This window comes from Artemia sp. Qi Xiang Cuo, chromosome 3, assembly GCF_049724085.1.
Source record: "Artemia sp. Qi Xiang Cuo chromosome 3, ASM4972408v1, whole genome shotgun sequence".
Taxonomy (NCBI): Eukaryota; Metazoa; Arthropoda; class Branchiopoda; order Anostraca; family Artemiidae; genus Artemia; species Artemia sp. Qi Xiang Cuo.
Window position 1 is genome coordinate 64,859,644 of NC_142796.1, and position 21,986 is coordinate 64,881,629.

At 35.9% G+C, this 21,986-nt stretch overlaps 1 protein-coding gene across 1 annotated transcript in view; it reads right to left on the reverse strand.

Annotated features, from left to right (window-relative positions):
- Window positions 1–21,986, reverse strand: part of LOC148954418 (receptor-type guanylate cyclase Gyc76C-like) — a 269,197-nt gene that overhangs the window by 115,310 nt on the left and 131,901 nt on the right. The window contains exon 7 of the mRNA XM_089086478.1: window positions 847–1,030. Coding sequence (XP_088942604.1) covers window positions 847–1,030 — 184 coding nt within the window. The remainder of the gene's footprint in view (window positions 1–846; window positions 1,031–21,986) is intronic.

The window sequence follows — 21,986 nt, forward strand, 5'->3', positions numbered from 1 at the left end:
CTAAGACAGCCGTTCATTATACCAGGGCTGATATTCTTAAGAATATCAAGTGGAAGGGGGTTCCTTACCTCTAAAATATCTTTTACGTATCCTGCTTAAAACGGAAAATCAGGAACTTGCACAGTAAGGGTTCATACCTACCATTTCAGAATAACTGGGAAATCTTCATAAACTCAAAATGGTTTAATATTAGTGCACGGGTTCCTTGTCTCCAAGAACACCTTTTACATAGCCTACACAAAGTAAAAATCCAATATATTAGATTAAAAGTTGCAAAAGTGTATACAATTTGTGTATAGGTGAAATTGTATAAAAATGTAAGGTATATATAAGCATAGTTAGGAATATAGTTGTGTTTCATTTCTTCAGCCCTGCATAACCAGGAAACGTAACGATGGCGACTTAGTCGGTCGCTGGCGGCTCTTCTACTTTGATCGAACAAGTAGATTTTTACTTCGTTCTTCTATATTCTAATTCCATACTCGAAAACAAGCCATTGAACTATATACTAAAAATCACCTGTTTCGTTCTTTAGCATTCATCAGAAAATTTTACAATGGTGGTTTTGTGGGTCAATAATACCTCTTGTAATGCCATCTACTTTGATAAATAAGAAGAACTACTAGAATAAACAATGGGATACGACACAGATTTAGGGGAGTATAACTTTCAACAAGGGGAAGTCGAATTCTAAAAAGAAGAATATACAAAGACTAAGCATCTAGATTTTTATCTCTTTTTTACTTATTTTTCCAACAAAAAAAGTTGGGAAGTATTGGTGCCTCCAAAGATCACGGAGAGAACGCTCCCCTTTCGATAGACACGAATAACAACAAAGATTCTTACTTTGGTATTTTCCAAGCTGTATGATTTGATTGGTGATAAGGGTGCCATTTTTTGCTAGCTCGATATACTCTTCGTCTGTCACTGGTCTCTTGGTACTCTCTTCTAATTGTTTAAATAAGACATCCAAAGCCTTGGCATACAGAAGAACCGCATCATAAAGGTATGCAGCATAAATCGGGATGTGCTGAAAAGTAATGCGCTATTAGTATAGCAGAGTACGTCCAAAAGCTGTATTTCCAAATAAAAAATAAACTTATAAATAGAAACACAAATCTCGTAAAATAAATATACCTTTTTATTTATAAAATTGTATATTTTTCTATTTAAATTGAATTACTTTTACTACTATTTAACTTTATTTATTTATATTAGCTTGATTATATATTTTTATATATAATTACTTTACTTAATAATTATATCTTTTTTATAAATTAATGATTGATCGTTATTTCATCTTAAAGAATGAAAAAAAAACTAATGAAGAAAAAATGAATAATGCTAGTTGTTGCTAACTGTCGGTTCTGCCACTCATAGGCATGTGCTGGAAACTATTAGGATACGGTCTAACACAAGTTAGGAAAAACAGTAAGACCAGATTTTAATTCCAAAGACATAGTTAGAAAAAAAGCCTTGCTATGAGAGCAAAAGTTTAGAGCTTTTGATTAATTTACAATTTTAGTTTATTTATAAAATGATAAAATAATTTTGTTTTATTACTAAGTGTTTATTGATAATAGTTTTATCTTAAAGAATGAAAAAAAAAACTAATGAAGAAAAAATGAATAATGCTAGTTGTTGCTAACTGTTGGTTACGTATTTGATTTCAGGGAGTGTGTCGTCAAAATCACAAATTATATGAAAACGAAAGTAAATTATGAAATAATCCTGAAAGTTGCCTTTAGCGGGGGAAATAGTTCTGTGTAGAAACCACTAATCCCCTCCGCGTACATCTCGGATGTCCAGTAGTCATAGAAAGAAGGGCAGACACAAGCTAAAAAAACGCAACAAACGTGTATATGTATGAAAAAAGAAAAAAACAGGACAAATGAAAAGGAACTGATGGGTACGGCCTTAATAGCTCTCTTGGATGCATGTCCAGATTCACCGCTCTTGGTCCACCTTCCCCCCTTTTTTTTACATTTAAAAACTAATCAAACAGGTCCTATTCTGTCCATCAGGATGTTATCCTGAATTCCTTGTTACCTGAGATTGGTTTCAGGTCTCTGTGATTCTTGGGCGATAGTTCTGTTCTTCGACTTCTAGTAGAAGAAGTTCTACGAACAAATTGATTTCTTTATTCTTCTTCCAACAAATTGATATTCAGTTTAGATTCAAGTTCTAATGTACCTCATAGGTATAAACACGGGGACAAAAGAATTACCCTACAATTTAATACCCTTACCCACAATCTGCTGTCATTGCCACCACACACTCTTCATAGCGTTAAGTGAGTCGGCCTGAGGCCGACTCACTGGGGAATAATTCGTGTATCCCATGCATTTCAAAGCTCAATCGTCAATAAAAGATTTAACACTTACATTCCATTAATTTAGGACCCTTAAAATTTAAGGCCCTTGCCCACAATCTACTGCCATTACTAAGCCACCTAAGGCTGCCTAACGAGAAATATTTCCTGTATCCCATACTGTTTAAAGCTTAATCATCAGTGAAAGATAAAACACCTATATTCCATTAATTTAAGACCCTTAAAATTTAAGGCCCTTACCCACAATCTACTGCCATCACTAAGCCGCCTAAGGTCAACTAACGGGGAATATTTCTTGTAACCCATACTGTTCAAAGCTTAATCATCAGTGAAAGATAAAACACCTGCATTTCAATGAAGAAAGTGAAGAAGACTTATTAGAATGTGAAGTTTGTTGAGTGGGTTGATTGTACTTACGGTTGATAATACAAATACTGAAGCTTATAGAGACTTAAACTTTGGAAATCGTCAAAATTTTCTAAAACTAAAGTTTAACTGTCCGTGAGGATTGATAAAATGGACCGAAGTTGACCAGGAGACATGGATAGGAACGACAATAGACATTTTTGAGACAGTCTTAGCCGATTCCGAGAGAACATCAGAAATACCTGAAAAGCTTCCAAGTACACTTGGAAACTAATGCAAGAGAGGATCCAATCTTTCCATAGTTTGATGATACAATTTGGATTGGTAATTTGAATATTTGAAACCAGCGCGAAAACATTCAAATATTTTAATATTAGATTAGCATTTTTCTTAACCAATTACATATATCGTCGAACCCAAAACAAGAATAATTATCATATATCGTGTCTGTATACATCGCTCTGATCATAAAAATAAGCATAGTATGCTTTTTTTTCAAAAAGAATTCAGAAGTAATAAAGACACCTCTAGTAGATTCCATCCACCGGTCGTTTTTGCAGATAAAAATTTGCAAAAGCCAATCAAGTGAACGAGGCGTTTTGGCCCAACTCAGTGTATTTATTAAATAAAAAAAAACAAGTTTTTTTTGACTGAAAGTTAGGAACGACGTTAAAACTTAAAACGAACAGAAATTAGTCCGCATATGAAAGGGGCTGTCCCCTCCTTAACGCATCACTCTTTACGCTAAAGTTTTTTATTGTTTAAAAAATAAAGTTGTGAGAAAGTCTAACTTTAACGCAAAGAGCGAGGCGTTGGGGAGGGGATAGCCCCTTTCATATACGGAATAATTTCTGTTCATTTTAAGTTTTAACGTCGTTCCTTACTTTCAGTTAAAAAAACTTGTTTTTTTTTATTTAATTTTTGAAAGTTTTTGAATTAATGCAGGTTTTGATTTTGGCTCACCGTACATGAATAATTAAAACAAAATTTGCATATTAATTTGACTTTTATTTGGTTAAATGGCTTTCTCGAAACTTGTTTAATTTTATTTACAAACTTTTTTATTAGAAACAAATATACGTAACTTACGAATTAACTTACGTAACGAACTTCTATATTCAATTTTTAATACGTATATTAGGGGGTTCGCCCACTAGTCAATACCTTGCTCTTTAAGCTAAAGTTACAATTTTCTCCAAGTTATTTAAAAATGACCACTTAATCACAAAGGACGTTATTTATAATAATAGCTCTTTTGAAAGCACTTAAACATATTTGGCTTAAAGAGTGAGGTATTGACTAGGGGGTTAACCTAATCATATATGTAATATTTTCTGTTCGTTTTAAGTTTTGGTGTTGCTGCTGTTGCAGTTGAAAAACCTGTTTTTTTATATTTAATTTCTGATCTTTTTTTAAATAATGCTGGGAAATCTGGAGTCCCCTTCATAGCAATGTCCCTTCCCCCATGAAAGCTTTCTTCAGGGAAAGATCCTCCCACATAACCCCCGACCCCCCCCCCCACTACCAGAAAAAATCGCCCCTGAAAACGTCAGTATACTTCCCAATAACCAATACTATATGTTAACATTGGGTAAAGTTCATAACTTTCAGCCCTTCGGGCTGATTAAGTCATCCTTCGGGGGATTAAGTCATTCTAAAAGACATACTTATCATATTTTCGAACATGCTGAACAAAATGGATATCTCAAAATTTTGATCGGGTGACTTTGGGATAAAAATGAGCGTGGGAGGGGGCCTAGTTGCCTCCATTTTTTGTCATTTAAAAAGGGCACTAGAACTTTTAATTTAAATTCCACTGAGTCCTCCTACGATATTCTAGGACCACTGGGTCGATAAGATCACCCCTGAAAAAAAAACAACAAAAAAAAACAAATAAACACGCATCCGTGATCTTTCTTCTGGCAAAAAATGCAAAATTCCACATTTTTGTAAATAGGAGCTTGAAACCTCTACAGTAGGATTCTCTGATACGCTGAATATGATGGTGTGATTTTCATTAAGGTTCTATAGCTTTTAGGGGGTCTTTCCCCCTTTTTTCAAAAATCAGCCAAATTTTCTTAGGCGCGTAACTTTTGATGGGTACGACTAAACATGATGAAAGTTATATATTTGAAATCAGCATTGAAATCTCATTCTTTTGATGTATCTATTGGTATCAAAATACCGTCTTCTCGAGTTTCGGTTACCATTGAGCCGGGTCGCTCCTTACTTACGGAAATTTTTTTTTACATATATAGGACTATGAGGGGAGAGTGACAGAGGGAATTAACGCGAGGTAGCTTAACTCGCAAAACTGCCGTATTTTTACGGTAAAAAAATAATTGTACTGGAATATACAAACTATCCACGAGTGTCGCACATTCGGCTGCAAATATACATACTCAATACTCAGCTATCCTAGCTGAATGTGCAGGGCCGGGTGGCCCATTTGTACATTTTTGTACAATCCTTTCTTTCTGTCTATATGGTAATTTCTGTCTGAAATAGGAAAAACTCGCTAGTTGTGCTCGAAGATACGATTATCACTCCAGGATTTTACCAAAATTTCCGAAATCAAGCAGAATTGCAATCGAAATCAACCCTCTCTTCAGACATTTTTAGACTTGGCATACTATGGGACACATATCGCTCTTTACTAGGCGTAAAAAACGTGTGGGCTATACTTTGACCATAAAATATCAACTTAGATGACTTGGGCATGTTCTCTAAATGGGCAAACACTACATAGCTAGAATAATTTAATTTAAAAAAAGTCCGCTAGGGAGTAAGAGAAAAGGTGGACTCCTCATATCAGGTTGGGGTGAGACTATAAGAATATTGAATATATTTGGAGCTCTCTAAATGATGATACCTCATGAGGAGATGCTGCATTACTCAGAAGCACGCCCTTACTTTTCATTTTTTTATAATCAAATAATCTTTTCTAATATAAATTATTTTATCTCTTATTTGATTTATCATAGGCAGAGCAATAGCGCTGCCTAAGTAAAGAGCGATGTTGGCAAAATGCATTTTTTCGGGGGGGGGGGGGTTAGACCAGGGCAATTCGTATAGAAGGATTTGTCGTAGAAACTTCGAAAAGGGCTCATTTGATTGGAAATTGAAAGGGCTAGTGCCCTTTTTAATAATCGAAGGTGATTGGAGGGCAACCAAGAACCGTCCCCCGCCCACCATTTCCCCAAATACATCCAATGAAAATTTTGAGATAGCCTATTACGTAGTTGATAGGTCCAAAAAGTATGTCCAGAATTAAGAATATTGAATATATTTGGAGCTCTCTAAATGATGATACCATATGATGAGATACTGCATTACTCTGAAGCACGCTGTTATCTTTCCATTCTTTTATTATTAAATAATCTTTTCTAATATAAATGATTTTATTTCTTATTTGATTTATCATAGGCAGAGCAATAGCGCTGCTTAAGTAAAGAGCGATGTGGGCAAAATGATTTTTTTTGGGGGGGGGGGGGGGTAGACCAGGGCACTTCGTATCTAAGGAGCTGTCGTAGAAACTTCGAAAAGGGCTCATTCGATTGGAAATTGAAAGGGCTAGTGCTCTTTTTAATAGTCGAAGGTGATTGGAGGGCAACTAACAACCCTCCCCCGCCCACCATCGCCCCAAAGACATCCAATTAAAATTTTGACATAGCCTATTACGTAGTTGATAGGTCCAGAAATTATGTCTTTGAGGATGACGCCCCCCTCCCCACAACCATCAGGACAAGGGTTTTAAGTTATGCCCTGGGGGCTTATAAGGTTTATATAGAAAGGGTGGTCGTATAAATTTCAGAAGGGGCTCACTGGATTAGTAATTAGAAGTTATAGTACCCTTTTTAAGATTCAAAGTGATCAGAGGGTGGATACCCCCCCCCCCCAAACACCTCTTATTTTCCCGAAATGCAACTGATAGAAGTTTTGAGATGGCCATTTGTTGTCGTACAAACTTCAAAAAAGGTTCTTTCGATTTAAAATTGAAAGATCCTTTTTTAACAGTAAAAAGTGATTGGAGGGCACCCCGCCCCCCGGCCTTCAATTCCCAAAACACATCTAATAAAAATTTGAGATAGCCATTTCGTTCAGCGTAGTTAAAAGGTCTGGAAATTACGTCTTTGAGGATGACATCAAACTCCAGAGCCCTCGGCGCAAGGGTTATAAGTTATGCCCCGAGGGCGTACAAGGTTTTTATGGTAAGGATGGCCGTATTAACTCCAGAGGGGGCTCATTGGATCGGAAATAAGATGTTCTAGTTCCCTTTTCAAGAGTCAGAGTGATCAGAGCAGCCCCCCCCCCCCATAAGTCATATTTTCCGCAAATGTATCTGATAAAAATTTTGAGATAGCCCTTTGTTCGATAATAGTCCAAAGATCATATAATAAGGCCTTTGGGGTGGACAGAATTCCCCAAAGTCTGGAGGTAAGGGTTGTAAGTTATGCCCTAGGGGCACATAAGATTTTTATGGAAGGGGTTGTCGTGTGAACTTTAGAAGAGCCTCATTTGATTTGAAATGTATAGTTCTAGTTCCCTGTAGTCAAACATGATGGAGAGCAACTAGCCCCTCTCCCTGACATCCTCTTTTCCCAAAACGCATTCAACTGAAATTGTGAGATAGCCATTTTGTTACCAATAGTCCAAAACTCATATAACAATGTCTTTAGGGTGGACACAATCGCCCAGAGCGCATGAGCAAGGATTGGAAGTTATGCCCAGGGCATATAAGGTTTTTGAGTAGCGGCTAATCGCATAGGCTTTGGATCGGATGGAGCTCATTTGATTGGAAGTCGGAAGTTTTAGTGGCCTTTTTAAGACTCAAAAGTGAATGGAAGGATATCAGTCCCCCCCCCCCCGGGCCAATCATTCCCCAAAACACATCCGATTAAATTTTTAAGAGAGCTATTTTGTTCAGCATTGTTGAAAAGTCCAGTTATTATGTCTTTGGGGATGTCAACCTCCCCACAGTCCTCAGGACAAGGGCTGTAAGTTAGGCAATTCGTTCATTGTATACACATAGTATACATTATTGAGAAAGGTATGCATGTTTGAACTTTACTTTCCAAGAAGGCGAAGGGTATTCACGTGAGTCTTTCAGAGAATATTGAAGGGAGTGCTGAAATAAATCAAAACAAGTTATGTGTATACGGATTGTCAAAAGGGTACAACACGGGAATAACTGAGTATATTAATTTGGAAAATTCAGGCAATGATAAGGGAGATGATAAAAAAGGCAATATTTTGAAAATTTCAGAACATTGAGATGAAAATTTCAAGAATTATATGAGGATACAGGTTATCAAAAGGACATATCAGCAATGTCATAGCAATAGCTAATTGCATTAAGTTGAAACTTCCAGGACTTGATGAGAGGGGTGTTTAACTGACCAAAAGGCAATATGTTAATACTACTGCTGCTAGTAGTACTACCGCTATTCGACACTATTACTAGTAATATGAACACTACTACTGTGACTACTATTACAACTATGCCTAAGGGCATGAAGGTGAAACTTTCAATAAGTTTTTTTTTTGGGGGGGGGGGAGATGATCTGAATCAGAATACGCCCTCTGTATACAGGTTGTCAAAAGGGTTTAACAGCAATATCAGCAATATCGTGCGTGAAGTTGAAACTAACAGTGCTTTTTGTGAGGTATGTTGAACTAACCAAGAGAATATATTTGCATCCTAATGCTACTGTTTCTACTCATGCTACTACTACTGTTACTATTATTACGGCTGCTACTACTACCACTTAAGTTAAGACTACTTAGAATAAAACGCTAAAGTTTAGACTCTTTCTCACAACTTTTTTTTAAACAATAAAAACTTTAGCGTAAAGAACGAGGCGTTGAGGAAGGGACAGCCCCTTTCGTATACGGAATAATTTCTGTTCGTTTTAAGTTTTAACGTCGCTCTTTACTTTCAGTTAAAAAAAAACTTTTTTTTATTTAATTTTTGAACGTTTTTGGATTAATGCCGGTTTTTATTTTGGCCGGTACATAAATAATTAAAACAAAATTTGCATATTCATTTTACTTTTATTTGGTTAAATGGCTTTCTCGAAAGTTGTTTCATTTTATTTACGAACGTTTTTATTAGTAATAAATATGCGTAACTTACGAGTTAACTTACGTAACAAACTTCTATATTCATATATCTTTAATACGTATATTAGGAGGTTTACCCCCTAGTCAATACCTCGCTCTTTACGCTAAAGCTCGAATTTTGTTCCAATTCTTTTAAAATGACCCCTTAATCACAAAGGCCGTTAATTAGAATAAATAGCTCTTATGAAAGTACTAAAAAATCTTTGGCTTAAAGAGCGAGGTATTGAATAGGGGGAGGCCCCAATCATATCCGTAATCATTTCTGTTGTTTAAGTTTTGATGTTGCTCCTTACTTTCAGTTGAAAAACTTTTTTTTTAATTTAATTTCTGATCGTTTTTTTTTAATAATGCTCTGAAATCCGGCTTCCCCTTCATAGCAATGTCCCTTCCCCCATAGAAAGATCCTTCCACATAAACCCCGCCCCCCCCCCCCCACTACCGGAAAAAATCGCTCCTGAAAACGTATTTATGCTTCTCAATAACCAATACAACATGTAAACATTGGGTAAAGTTTATAACTTTTAGCCCTTCCCCTGGGGACTATGGGGGATTAAGTCATCCTAAAAGACAGAGTTATTATATTTACGACCATGTTGAACAAAATGGTTATCTCAAAATTTTTGCTCGGGTGACTTTGGAAAAAAATGAGCGTGGGGGGGCCTAGTTGCCCTCCATTTTTTGTCACTTAAAAAGGGCACTAGAACTTTAAATTTCCGTTCGAATGAGCCCTCCCACGATATTTGAGGACCACTGTGTCGATACGATCACCCCTGGGGAAAAAAAAACAAATTAACACACATCCGTGATCTTTCTTCTGGCAAAAAATACAAAATTCCACATTCTTGCAGATAGGAGCTTGAAACCTCTACAGTAGGGTTCTCTGATATGCTGAATCTGATGGTGTGATTTTTATTAAAGTTCTATAAATTTTAAGGGGTGTTTCCCCCTTTTTTTGAATATCAGGCAAACTTTTGATGTGTAGGACTAAACTTGATGAAACTTATATATTTGAAGTCAGCATCAAAATAGAATCCTTTTGATGTATCTATTGGTATCAAAATTCTGGTTTTTAGAGTTTTGATTACCATTGAGCCGGGTCGCTCCTTACTTACAGTTCGTTACCAAGAGCTGTTTGAAAAACTGAAAAGACATAAGATATTATTTTTTCCATGAAAAATACTATGTCAATAAAAAACGAACAGAAATTAATTTAAAAAACTTTTTCAACCAAACAAGTTTTTCAAACTTGTTTGGTTGAAAGAGCAAGAATGAGCAAAAAAAAGTCAAATAATCTTCCAATCGTAAAACTACCCCAAATCCCTATCAATAAATAAATGAAGCTCAAAACGAACAGAAATTACAACAAATAGCCGATTCAAACTCAAAACGAGCAAAAATTATCATGAGTAGGGGCTGATAACCCCCATGCCTTCTGAAGACCAGAACACAATTTTTGCTTTACTGAAAACAAAATACTTATTCACTTTTCTTACTTTCATAAATAAAAAATTATCAAACTTCAAGAAATAAATATCAGTATATGTCAATTAAACTGACAATCCACGGTCATTTGTTTTTCATATGTTTTGACCTCTAGCGGCTTGGTGTCGCGGTGAGATGTTAGTAGTAGTAGCATTTGAATGATCAAACAGAAGTCACTCACATGAAAAGCTTAAAAACCTAATTATCGCTCTCTCGTAGAAAATACTAAAACGTGCAGTTTTCCAGCACGCTGAAAGGTTCCCCTTCTCTAATCTTCTGATTATACTTACAGTGGCGCAAGGGTCAATGTTTAATAAATGATGGCGACGGGGCTTGTGTCACCACTGGCGACAGAAGCCATGAGATGCATATTTAGTCTAATTTTCCATTTATTCTAAAAAAAAGGTACAATTTCAAGATTATACAAAAATAACCTCTAGGCCATATCATGAAATTTATGAATATCACGTGGGCTCAGACCTTCAGACGTTCAGCCTAGTATTATCAATGTAGATATATGTATTTTTTCTATTGAAACTTTTAGGATTTTACTCTGTGATATCTTATAACGTCATTAAGATAAAAGGGTACAAAAGGTCATCACTTTGTATAGTTAACATGCATACTTAAAACATATTGTCAACATATGTTCATTCGTAAAAAAAAATTAACAAAGAAAAATAATAGTGAAAGGCAGACAATGACAGTGCATCTTCTAATCAATATTTCATCACGCAAAAAAAAAAACAGATTCCGTGCTTTAACATTTGTTTCAAAACTGAAATTCAAACTTCAAAGTAAAAAATTTTCAAGATAGAATTTTTTTTTTCTTGACATCACAACTTAAGGAAAAGATAAAAAAAAAAGTCCGATAAATAAAGTAACAGATCAGTAGTGAAGCTTTCTATATGCAAATTTATGCAAGGTAAATGATACGACATTATTCTTTACAGTCCCTACTGGCAGTGCTGATCTCCGTCTTAGCCCTTCAGCTTTTGCACGCCCTTCCTGTTCATCTTCCCCAGATTCCTCCAGGGACCCATTTAATGCTGGGTCGACTCTGGCTGAGCTGATTTGAGTCACACCAATGACCCCATTCCAAATCAAATAACCAGCGACACCAGGACTCGAACCCCTGTCCTCAGAGATAACGGATTTCAAGTCTGGTGTGCTAACCACTCGGCTAGGACACCAAAATTAAAGACATGTAATTCTAACAACCCCAAGAAGTTAAAATTCTTCTGCAGCTTTATACAATCTTAATAACTATTCCGTATCGTCATTTGATGCATAACGATTATCAGCAAAGTGGCATGTGTATCTAAAATACACCTTAGCCAATGCAAACAAACGTCTGTTTTAGTGTGTGAAGGGTCCTCCCTAGACCCTGTTCCGTATAGAATCAAATTCACATTGTAATGTCTTTAAGGTGCTGTATTTTTTAAGGTGGAGAAAAAAGTATGTTACACCAAGTTGTGGCGGCTCATAGTTTACAATAATTTGGAAAAGGTAAGATTTTTCAAACGAACATAATCAACGACATAAAAACACAGACGAAAATAATTGTCAAATAGTAAGGAGCTGCCAACCCCTCGTACCACTCTTTACAATTAGGTTTAAAAAGTTCTTTGCTGGAAGCACTTTAGAATGCAACAAATATTTCGTATTTTTAAAGATAGAGGTCTGACATGTGTAGGGATTCTCAAACGTTTACAATTTAATGGTGAAATTTTCCTCAAGCTCGACTGCATTGAGGGAGTCAAAGCAAACTAATTATATTTTGCATATTTCTAATTAAAATAAAAAGCAGATCCTTTTGATATATGCATTATTTTCATAACATGGGTAGCCCATTTTTAGAGTACCCCATTATTATTGACAAATATCGCTCTTTACTAATTGTTTTTTACCATGAACTGTTTAATCGGATTGGCGGCAGCGCCAAACTCTCTAATTCAGCAAATTGATCAAAAACTTATAAATAAAATAGGAAGTATTAAATATACTAGGGATCCTTTTTCAATTCTACTAAGCATTAATTTGGCCACTGATGCTTTTTATGACAGTTTTTCTATAAAAAAAAACTGAAATAATAATAAATAACTTAACAGATGCTTTGACTTACTGTCTTCTAAGAGTCAATAATAATGCAGCATGCAATTTTCCGGTACTAATTGGGCCATTGCTCTCTTGTAAATGCTCGATTATTTTTTTCGGCATATTTGGATTATTTGTTTCACCTTATTTTTTTTTTCATCAATGTCAAAATTCCAGAACTTACAAAATATACAATAGATAGAGAGACAATTTATAACCAACACAATCGTACGTAAAATGGATAGGTAGGATTTGAACTTGATTATAGAACTCAAGAAAAAGCAACAACACCCACAAACAAAAGTAGGTACCTATTAATTGACAATAAACAATAATTTAAGACAAAATAAAAAAAAAAAATAATTTGGGCAAAAGTCAGCAAAAAGTTGGTAAAAAAAAGTGAGCATTCTACAAAAAGTCGGTGATAAGCTAGACAAAATAAAGCAGTGTTAATCACAACAAATAAGCCAACAACTGTTTGTAATTCAATAATGTGTACCATTATTACCCTATCAGCCTCTTGCATAAAGGGAATAAGTGCTAGTGAAAATCTTTTGCATATAATGGTGAGGATCTGCTTCACTTCATGGCCCTTTGTCCCGAATTACAGGATTTAAGGAAAGAATTATTTTTTGTTAATGTGGGGACAAGTGAGTGGTTGGTTTCAGTAATGGGATCAAACAATTATGGGACAATAAGAATGATAGCAAAGTATATAAAATTGGGTATGTCACATAGAGATAGATTTTTGTAAAAGGGGTGGGGTGAGTGTGGAAAGTATTGTTGTATGTGTGTAAGTTGTTTTCTTGTTTGTTATTTTTGTAGTCATGGCCCTTGATACATGTAACATACATCTATCTATTTATGTTAGTTTAATGGTATCGTGTGCTTTATTATGTTTTTGTAATGTTTTGTAATTTTGCGTTGTTATTGTTATGTAGGCTACCATACTTTGCTATGAGTGTTATAATCATGTTATTATTTTGTGTGATTTTCCTTTTTTTTTTTTGCCATGGCCCAAAGTGGCTTTTGTTGCAATAAATATCTAAATAGCTATCTATCTATAACGGATAGAGTGGTAAGATCGTCCTAGTCGAGTGGTTAGTGCGCTTGACTTAAAACCCTGAGAACCGGGATTCAAGTCCTGATATCACCGGTTATTTGGTTTGGAAAGGGGTAGATGGTGTGACTCTGTAAGCTCAGCCAGAGTCTACCCAGCTCTAAATGGGTACCTGGAGAAATCTGGGGAAAATACGAGAAGAGTCTGATGATTTGCCCTCAAACCACACATTGCACTCCCGGCCGAAGGCAACAAATCAGGAGAACGGTACATGTTCTGCGCAGACCGCTGGTTAGCTTGCGAAAAAGCTTTTAGGTATGGATGGAATTTGACCAAATTTATAATTAATCCTTTAATTTTGGCTTTGGGTTAAAGTTCTAGGCCAAAGCCTTCCGTAAATACCGCATGATAGCTCGAAGTTTTAAATTTTACAATTTGTTTCTACCAAATTTTAATATCCTGAGACTCTGATCACCGTTCATGCAGAAGTTCAAAACCTACATTATTCCACTAACAAGGCAATTTAGCCCAGTCTAGAATATATCTGATTTTTCAAAGGCCAAGGACTGGACATTCCCAAATACACTGTTAAAAAATAAAACATTCCAGAATATACTGATTAACTAGCCAAGAATCTAGCAATTTTGGCAATAGTCACAAGAATTATGATTGTACTGAAGGCTCTAACCAAGGGAAGGGTGACATATGGACCACAATAGGAGATACCAAAGTATACGGTTGAGGACAAAGCTTATCATAGGCAGCGCTTGCATTGCCTAAGTAAAGAGCGAAGTAGCTTCAATGTATTATTTATTTATAGGAGAAAAAAAGTGATTGGAGGATGGCCAGCCCCCTTCCACGCCCTTCTTAATTTGCCTCTCCCCTTAACCTCGATCAAAATTTTGAAATAATCATTTGATAATAAGTACTCGAAAGGTCAATTTCCATTCCTCCGGGGATGACACGACCCTCCACTGCCCCTGGGACAAGGGCAGTAAATTATGTGATTTACATTTTTTTCGTATGGATGTCACTACAGAAAAAGGGGAGGTGTTCTATCCTGGATCTCAAGAAAGGCTAAGGGCATTGAGATGAAAACTTTCACCAAATGTTTCAGCAAACTGAATCAAAAGACACCAACTCGCTAGCGCTGCCTAAGTAAAGAACGATGTGGGCACAATGTGTTTTTTTTTTCTCCATACTCGGGCATTTTGTATCGAAGGAGTTGTCGTAGAAACTTCGAAAACGGCTCATTCGATTGTAAATTGAAGTGGCTAGTGTCCTTCTGAATAGTCGAAAGTGATTGGAGGGCAACAAGCCCCCCTTCCTCCACGCCCCTCATTCCCCAAAACACGTCCAATCAAAATTTTGAGATAGCCATTTTGTTCAGCGTAGTTGATTTTCAGATAGAAAAAATATCTTTTTGAGGAGGACACTCCCCCACAACCCTCGGGACAAGGGTTTCAAGTTATGCCCTGATGGCATATAAGATTAATGTTGACACAATGTACAGTTTTTTTTTTTTTTTCTCTAAAGCAGGGCACTTTATATAGAAGGGGTCGTCGTAGAGACTTCAAAAGGGGTTCATTCGATTGGAAATCGAGAGTTCTAGTGCCCTTTTTAATAGTCGAAAGTGATTGGAGGGCAACTAGCCCCCCCTTCCCTCACGCCAATCATTTCCCCAAACGCATCCAATCGAAATTGTGAGATAGCCATTTTGTTCAGCGTAGTTGATTTCCAAATAGAAAATGTGTTTTTGAGGAGGACACTCCCCCACAACCCTAGGGGCAAGGGTTTTAAGTTATGCTCTGGGGGCATATAAGGTTTTTTTATAGAAGTCGTTGTCGTAGAAACTTCAGAACAGGCTCATTCGATTGGAAATTCAAAGGGCTAGTGCCCTTTTTAATAATCGAAAGTGATTGGAGGCAACTACCTCCCCCCCCCACGCCCATCATTCCCTCAAACACATCCAATCAAAATTGTGAGATAGCCATTTTGTTCAGCGTAGTTGATTTCCACATAGAAAATATGTTTTTCAGGAGGATATTCCCCCAAAACCGTCAGGGAAAGGGTTTTAAGTTATACCCTGGGGGCATATAAGGTTTTAATTGAAGGCGTTGTCGTAGAAACTTCAAAACAGGCTCATTTGATTGGAAGTTCAAAGGGCTAGTGCCCTTTTTAATAGTCGAAAGCTATTGGAGGGCAACTAGCCCTCCCCCCCACGCCTATCGTTCCTCCAAACACATCCAATCAAAATTTTGAGATACCCATTTTGCTCAGCGTAGTTGATTTCAAGATAGAAAATGTGTTTTTGAGGAGGAAACTCCCCCACAACCCTCGGAGCAAGGGTTTTAAGTTATGCGCTGGGGGCATATAAGGTTTTTTATAAAAAGCGTTGTCGTAGAAACTTCAAAAAAGCCTCATTCGATTGGAAATTCAAAGGGCTAGTGCCCTTTTTAATAGTCGAAAGTGATTGGAGGGCAAATAGCCCCCCCATGCCCATCTTTCCCTCAAACACATCCAATCAAAATTGTGAGATAGCCATTTTGTTCAACATAGTTGATTGCCAGATAGAAAATATGTTTTTGAGGAGGATACTCCCCCACGCCCCTCGGTGCCAGGGTTTTATGTTATGCCTTGGGGGCCTATAAGGATTTTAAAGAAGGCGTTGCCGTAGAAACTTCAAAACAGGCTCATTCGATTGGAAATTCAAAGGGCTAGTGCCCTTTTTGAGAGTCAAAAGTGATTGGAGGGCCACTAGCCCCCCCCCACACCCATCATTCTCCCGAACACATCTAATCAAAATTTTGAGATAGGCATTTTGTCAACGTAGCTGATTTTCAGTTCAAAAATATCTTTTTGAGGAGGACACTCCCCCACAACCCTCGGGGCAAGGGTTTTAAGTTATGCCCTGGGGACATATAAGGTTTTTATAGAAGGCATTGTCGTAGAAACTTCAAAACAGGCTCATTCGATTTGGAATTCAAAGGGCTAGTGCCATTTTTAATAGTTGAAAGTGATTGGAGGGCAAATAGCCCCCCACGCAGCCCATTCTCGCAAAAAGATCCAATCAGAATTTTGAAATACCCATTTTGTTCAGCTTAGACTAGTTGATTTCCAGATAGAAAATATGTTTTTTAGGAGGACACTCCCCCACAACCCTCAGGGCAAGGGTTTTAATTTATGCCCTGGGGGCATACAAGGTTTTTATAAGAAGGCGTTGTTGTAGAAACTTCAAAACAGGCTCCTTCGATTGGAAATTCAAAGGGCTAGTTCCTTTGAAAATACAAAGGAACTACAAAATTACAAATGAATGTACATTGTCAGTTTAATATACATATACTGATATTTAGTAATCAAAATGTTCAAATTATTTGATTTATTAAAGTTATAAAAATAAAAACATTTATATTTTTTTCAGTAAAGTGCAATTTTTTTCTGACCTTGGGAAGGAACAGGGGTCTTGCACTCAACTTGTGTTACTTTATGCTTGTTTTGAGTTTGAATCGGTTATTTATTATAATTTCTGTTATTTTTTAGTTGCTTTTATTTATTGATGCTGATTTGTGGTAGTTTCGAGCTAAGTCGATTGTTTGATTTAATTTTTGCTCATTTTTTGTTTAATGGATTTCTTTACTTTTCTTTGAAAAACTTATTTTGTGGAAATTTTTTTTTTAATTAATCTCAGGAATGACCAAGGGTATTTAATTTAAACTTTCAGGGAATGTTGAGGGGAATATTGAACTAAACCAAAAGAAATTATGTGGATTCAAGTTGTCAAAAGGGCATTTCTAAAATACTTCAGGAGTGGCTAGGTGTATTAAGCTGAAACTTTTAGGGAATATTCAGGCGATATTAAGCTAAATCAAAAGACAGCACATGCATCCAAGAGGTTAAAAGGACGCATCTCCAATATTCCAAGAATGGCAAAGAGTATTTAGTTGAAACTTTCAACCCATGTTGAGGGGGACGGTTAATTAAATCAAAAGTCACTAACTGCATCCAGGTTAACGAAAGGCCGCATCTGAAATATATCAGGAACAGCTAAGATTATTAGTTTGAAACTTTCAGGGAATATTTAGTGGGGTGTTCAACTAAATCAAAAGACATTATTTGGATGCAGGATGTCAAAAGGACGTGTCCGAAATAAATCAGATATGGGTAAGGGTATTTAGATGAAATGTTCAGGGAATGCAAAGCAATATGTTGAACTAACCCAAAATACTCCATGTGCGTCCAAGTTGTCAAAAGGGTGTATTTGTAATATCTCAGGAACTGCTAAGGGTATTAAGTTAAAACTTTCAGGGGAATATTGAGCTAAATCAAAAGAGGCAATTTGGTACTCATCCAGGTGGCCAAAAGGGCGCATCTTAAATAACTCGGTAACAGCTAAGGGTATTAAATTTACACTTTCAGGGAATGTTGAATGGGATGTTGAAATAAATGAAAACTTACTATGTGCATACAATTTATCAAAAAGGCGCATGTGCATTATCTCGAGAATGGCTAAAAGTATTAAGTTGTGACTTCCCGAGAATGTTGAATTTAATCAAAATGGGCATACAGGCCTACTGTATACTATATAGCATAGTGTAAAATCAAAACTTTAAGTAAGCGTTGAGGGGGAAGGGGGTCAAACGAAATCAATAGATAATATCTGCATCCAGGTTGTCAAAAAGACGCATCACCAAATGGAATGAGAAATGGCTAAGGCGTTAAGCTGACATTTCAGGGCATGTTGAGACGGATTTGGAATTACATCGGAAGACGCTATGTACGTCCATGTTGTCGAAGGGCGTATATATAATATATCGGGAGTTTATTAAGTAAGGATATTAACTAAGGATATTAAGTTGAAGCTTATAGGGAATGTTGAGGGGGATGTTGGACTTGATCGAAAAATAATATGTCAATCCAGGTTGTCAAAAGGATATGTCAGCAATATCTAAGGAATGGCTAATTTTACACATAAGGGGAATAAATTACCACTTGGGGCAAGAAAAAAATATTTACAGAGGAGGCAAGGGCAGGATGGTCCTCACTTTTGCCCCATGTGAGGAGATATGGACGAAACCGTGTATCATATGATGGGTGAATGTGAAGAAGTAAGTGAGGTGTGAAAGTATGTATGGAAATTGTAGGTTTGATGACAGATGGCTCGTAAGTATGGTGTGGAATGGAGGTTTCGTGAGTTTAGAAAGATTAAGATGATTTCTTAGACTAGCAATGTAGCGCAGAAACAGATTTGTGTAACGGTTGCAATGTTTTTGTTCATGTGGTGTTTATGCCAGTTTTATTTATGTCAATTAGAATTGAATTTTTCATTTTGTGTTCCCAAGGCCCTAGGGCGTTTAGGACAATAAAATTATCATTATAATCATTATAAATAGCAAACCCAAATCTGTTTCTTATGCATCAGAACCAAAAAAAACTCTTCTGAAATTTTCGAAAAAAAAAAATCCTTTTATGTGCCAATAAGGAAACAGTGTCAATTAAAACGAGCAGAAATTGATTTGAAAAACTTTTCCATAAAAGAGGCATTTCAAAGAAAAGTAAAGAGCTCCATTACACCATGGGCGTAAACTCAACTCCCGTTTGTGGTAGTTTCTATCATAGGCAGCGCAATAGCGCTGCCTATGATAGTATAGTTGAAAGTGATTGTATGGCAACTAGCCCCCCCCCACGCCCATCATTCCCAAAACACATCCAATCAAAATTTCTGAGATAGCTATTTTGTTCAGCGTAGTTGATTTCTAGATAGAAAATATATTTTTGAGGAGGAAACTCCCTCACAACCCTCGGGGCAGTAGGGAGGCCCTATCGACTACTGAGCTTACAAAATTTGCGCACGTTTTCATGGTTTTTCTCACTGAGGATGTTTTTTCATGGTTTTTCTCACTGTCGATGTTTTTTCATGGTTTTTCTCACTGTTGATGTTTTTTAATGGTTTTGTTCTGTTTGATGGTTATATGATGTAGACATCTGTTCTGGTTATTGGATGGTTGTTTGATGGTTATGAGTCTTGGTCAATTTGTTTGTTGTTTTCTTGGATGTCAACAACAATTGCTGGATGTTTCTTGGATGTCAACAACAATTGCTGGGTGTTTCTTGGACGTCAACAACAATTGCTGGATGTTTCTTGGGTGTCAACAACACTTGCTGGATGTTTCTTGGATGTCAACAACAATTGATGGATGTTTCTTGGATGTCAACAACAATTGCTGGATGTTTCTTGGATGTCAACTATTAAAAAATGTAGGCGACTTATGAAAACTAATATTTTTTAGGGGGGTGGGGGATAATTCAAAGAGTTTATTGGGTACATTCTTATGCCCTTCTTTTTTCAAAATTAGCTAGTGGAAATATTAAACAATGTAGGCGACTTATGAAAACATTAATATTTCTAGGTAACGGGGGTGATTCAAGGGCTCATTGGGTACATTTTTGTATCTCGTCCGGAATTGAGTGCATTATTAGCGATATCTAATAATGATAAAAAGTTATATCACTTTCTTAGGAGTGAAACGAAGCTCTTTTCAAAATTAGCTATTGAAAATATTAAACAATCTAGGCGACTTATGAAAACTTTAATATTTTTTAGGGGGTGGGGGATGATTCAAAGGGTTCATGGGGTACATTCTTATGCCATTCTTTTTTCAAAATTAGCTAGTGAAAATATTAAACAATGTAGGCGACTTATGAAAACATTAATATTTTTAGGGGATGGGGGTGATTCAAGAGCTCATTGAGATACATTTTTGCATCTCGTCCAGAATTGAGTGCATTATTAGCGATATCTAATAATGATAAAAAGTTGTATCATTTTCTTAGGAGTGAAACAAAGCTCTTTTCAAAATTAGCTAGTGAAAATATTAAACAATATAGGCGACTTATGAAAACTTTAATATTTTTTAGGGGGTGGGGGATGATTCAAGGGTTCATTGGGTACATTCTTTTGCCCTTCTCTTTTCAAAATTAGCTAGTGAAAATATTAAACAATGCAAGCAACCCTGATTTTGTATGGTTTCGCAAGAAAATAGCTCGTCTTTAATAAACTTAACCATAGCTAGTTGAAACTGTGTATAATTTCTTCATTTTTAGTCCAATTGCATAGCTAATAAAGGAACATTTGACAAGTTTTCTGATTTTGTGTGGTTTCGCAATAAAATAGCTCGTCTTTAACAAACTTAGCCATAGCTAATTGAAACTGTGTATAAATATCTTCATCTTTAGTCCAATTGCGTAGCTAATAAAGAAATATTTGAAACTTTCTTCTGATTTTGTGTGGTTTCGCAAGAAAATAGCTCGTCTTTAATAAACTTAGCCATAGCTAGTTGAAGCTGTGCATAATTTCTTCATTTTTAGTCCAATTGCATAGCTAATAAAGGAACATTTGACATTTTTTCTGATTTTGTGTGGTTTCGCAAGAAAATGGCTCGTCTTTAACAAACTTAGCCATAGCTAATTGAAACCGTGTATAAATATCTTCATCCTTAGTCCAATTGCGTAGCTAAAAAAGAAACATTTAACTTTTTTCTGATTTTGTGTGGTTTCGCAAGAAAATAGCTCGTCTTTAACAAAATTACCCATAGCTAGTTGAAACCGTGTATAATTTCATCATTTTTAGTCTAATTGCGTAGCTAATAAAGGAACATTTGACATTTTTTCTGATTTCGTTTAGTTTCGGAAGAAAATGGCTCATCGTTAACAAACTTAGCCATAGCTAGTTGAAACTGTGTATAATTTCATCATTTTTAGTCCAATTGCGTAGGTAATAAAGAAACATTTGACATTTTTTATGATTTTATATGAATTCGCAAGAAAATAGCTCGTCTTTAACCAACTTAGCCATAGCTAATTGTAACTGTCTATAAATATCTTCATTTTTAGTCCAATTGCGTAGCTAATAAAGGAACATTTAACATTTTTTCTGATTTTGTGTGGTTTTGCAAGAAAATACCTCGTCTTTAACAAACTTAGCCATAGCTAATTGAAACTGTGTATAAATATCTTCATCCTTAGTCCAATTACGTAGCTAATAAAGAAACATTTAACATTTTTTCTGATTTTGTGTGGTTTCGCAAGACAATAGCTAGTCTTTAACAAACTTACCCATAGCTAGTTGAAACTGTGGATAATTTCATCATTTTTAGTCCAACTGCGATTTCTTCTCTTCAAAGTAACAAAATTATTCTTTAATACTACCAAACGTTTACTTAACACTAAAGAATTTCTCTTCGATGTATCAACTTTTTCCTTAATGATAACAAACTTGTAATTAACACACTCAAATTTTTCTTAGAAATAACAAGCATTTTCTTAACAGTAAAACATTTTTTTAATAACTCCAACTTATCTGTTGAAGATAACAATTTGTATTTTAAAAATAACAATTTTTCGCCACTGATAACACGATTTCTGCTAGAACTAGTAAGTTTTCCAGCAAAGATAAAAAAATTTTCATAGAAGTAAAAATTTTTTGTTTGTGATAACATCTTTTCTGTCATAAGTAACAAATTTTCATTA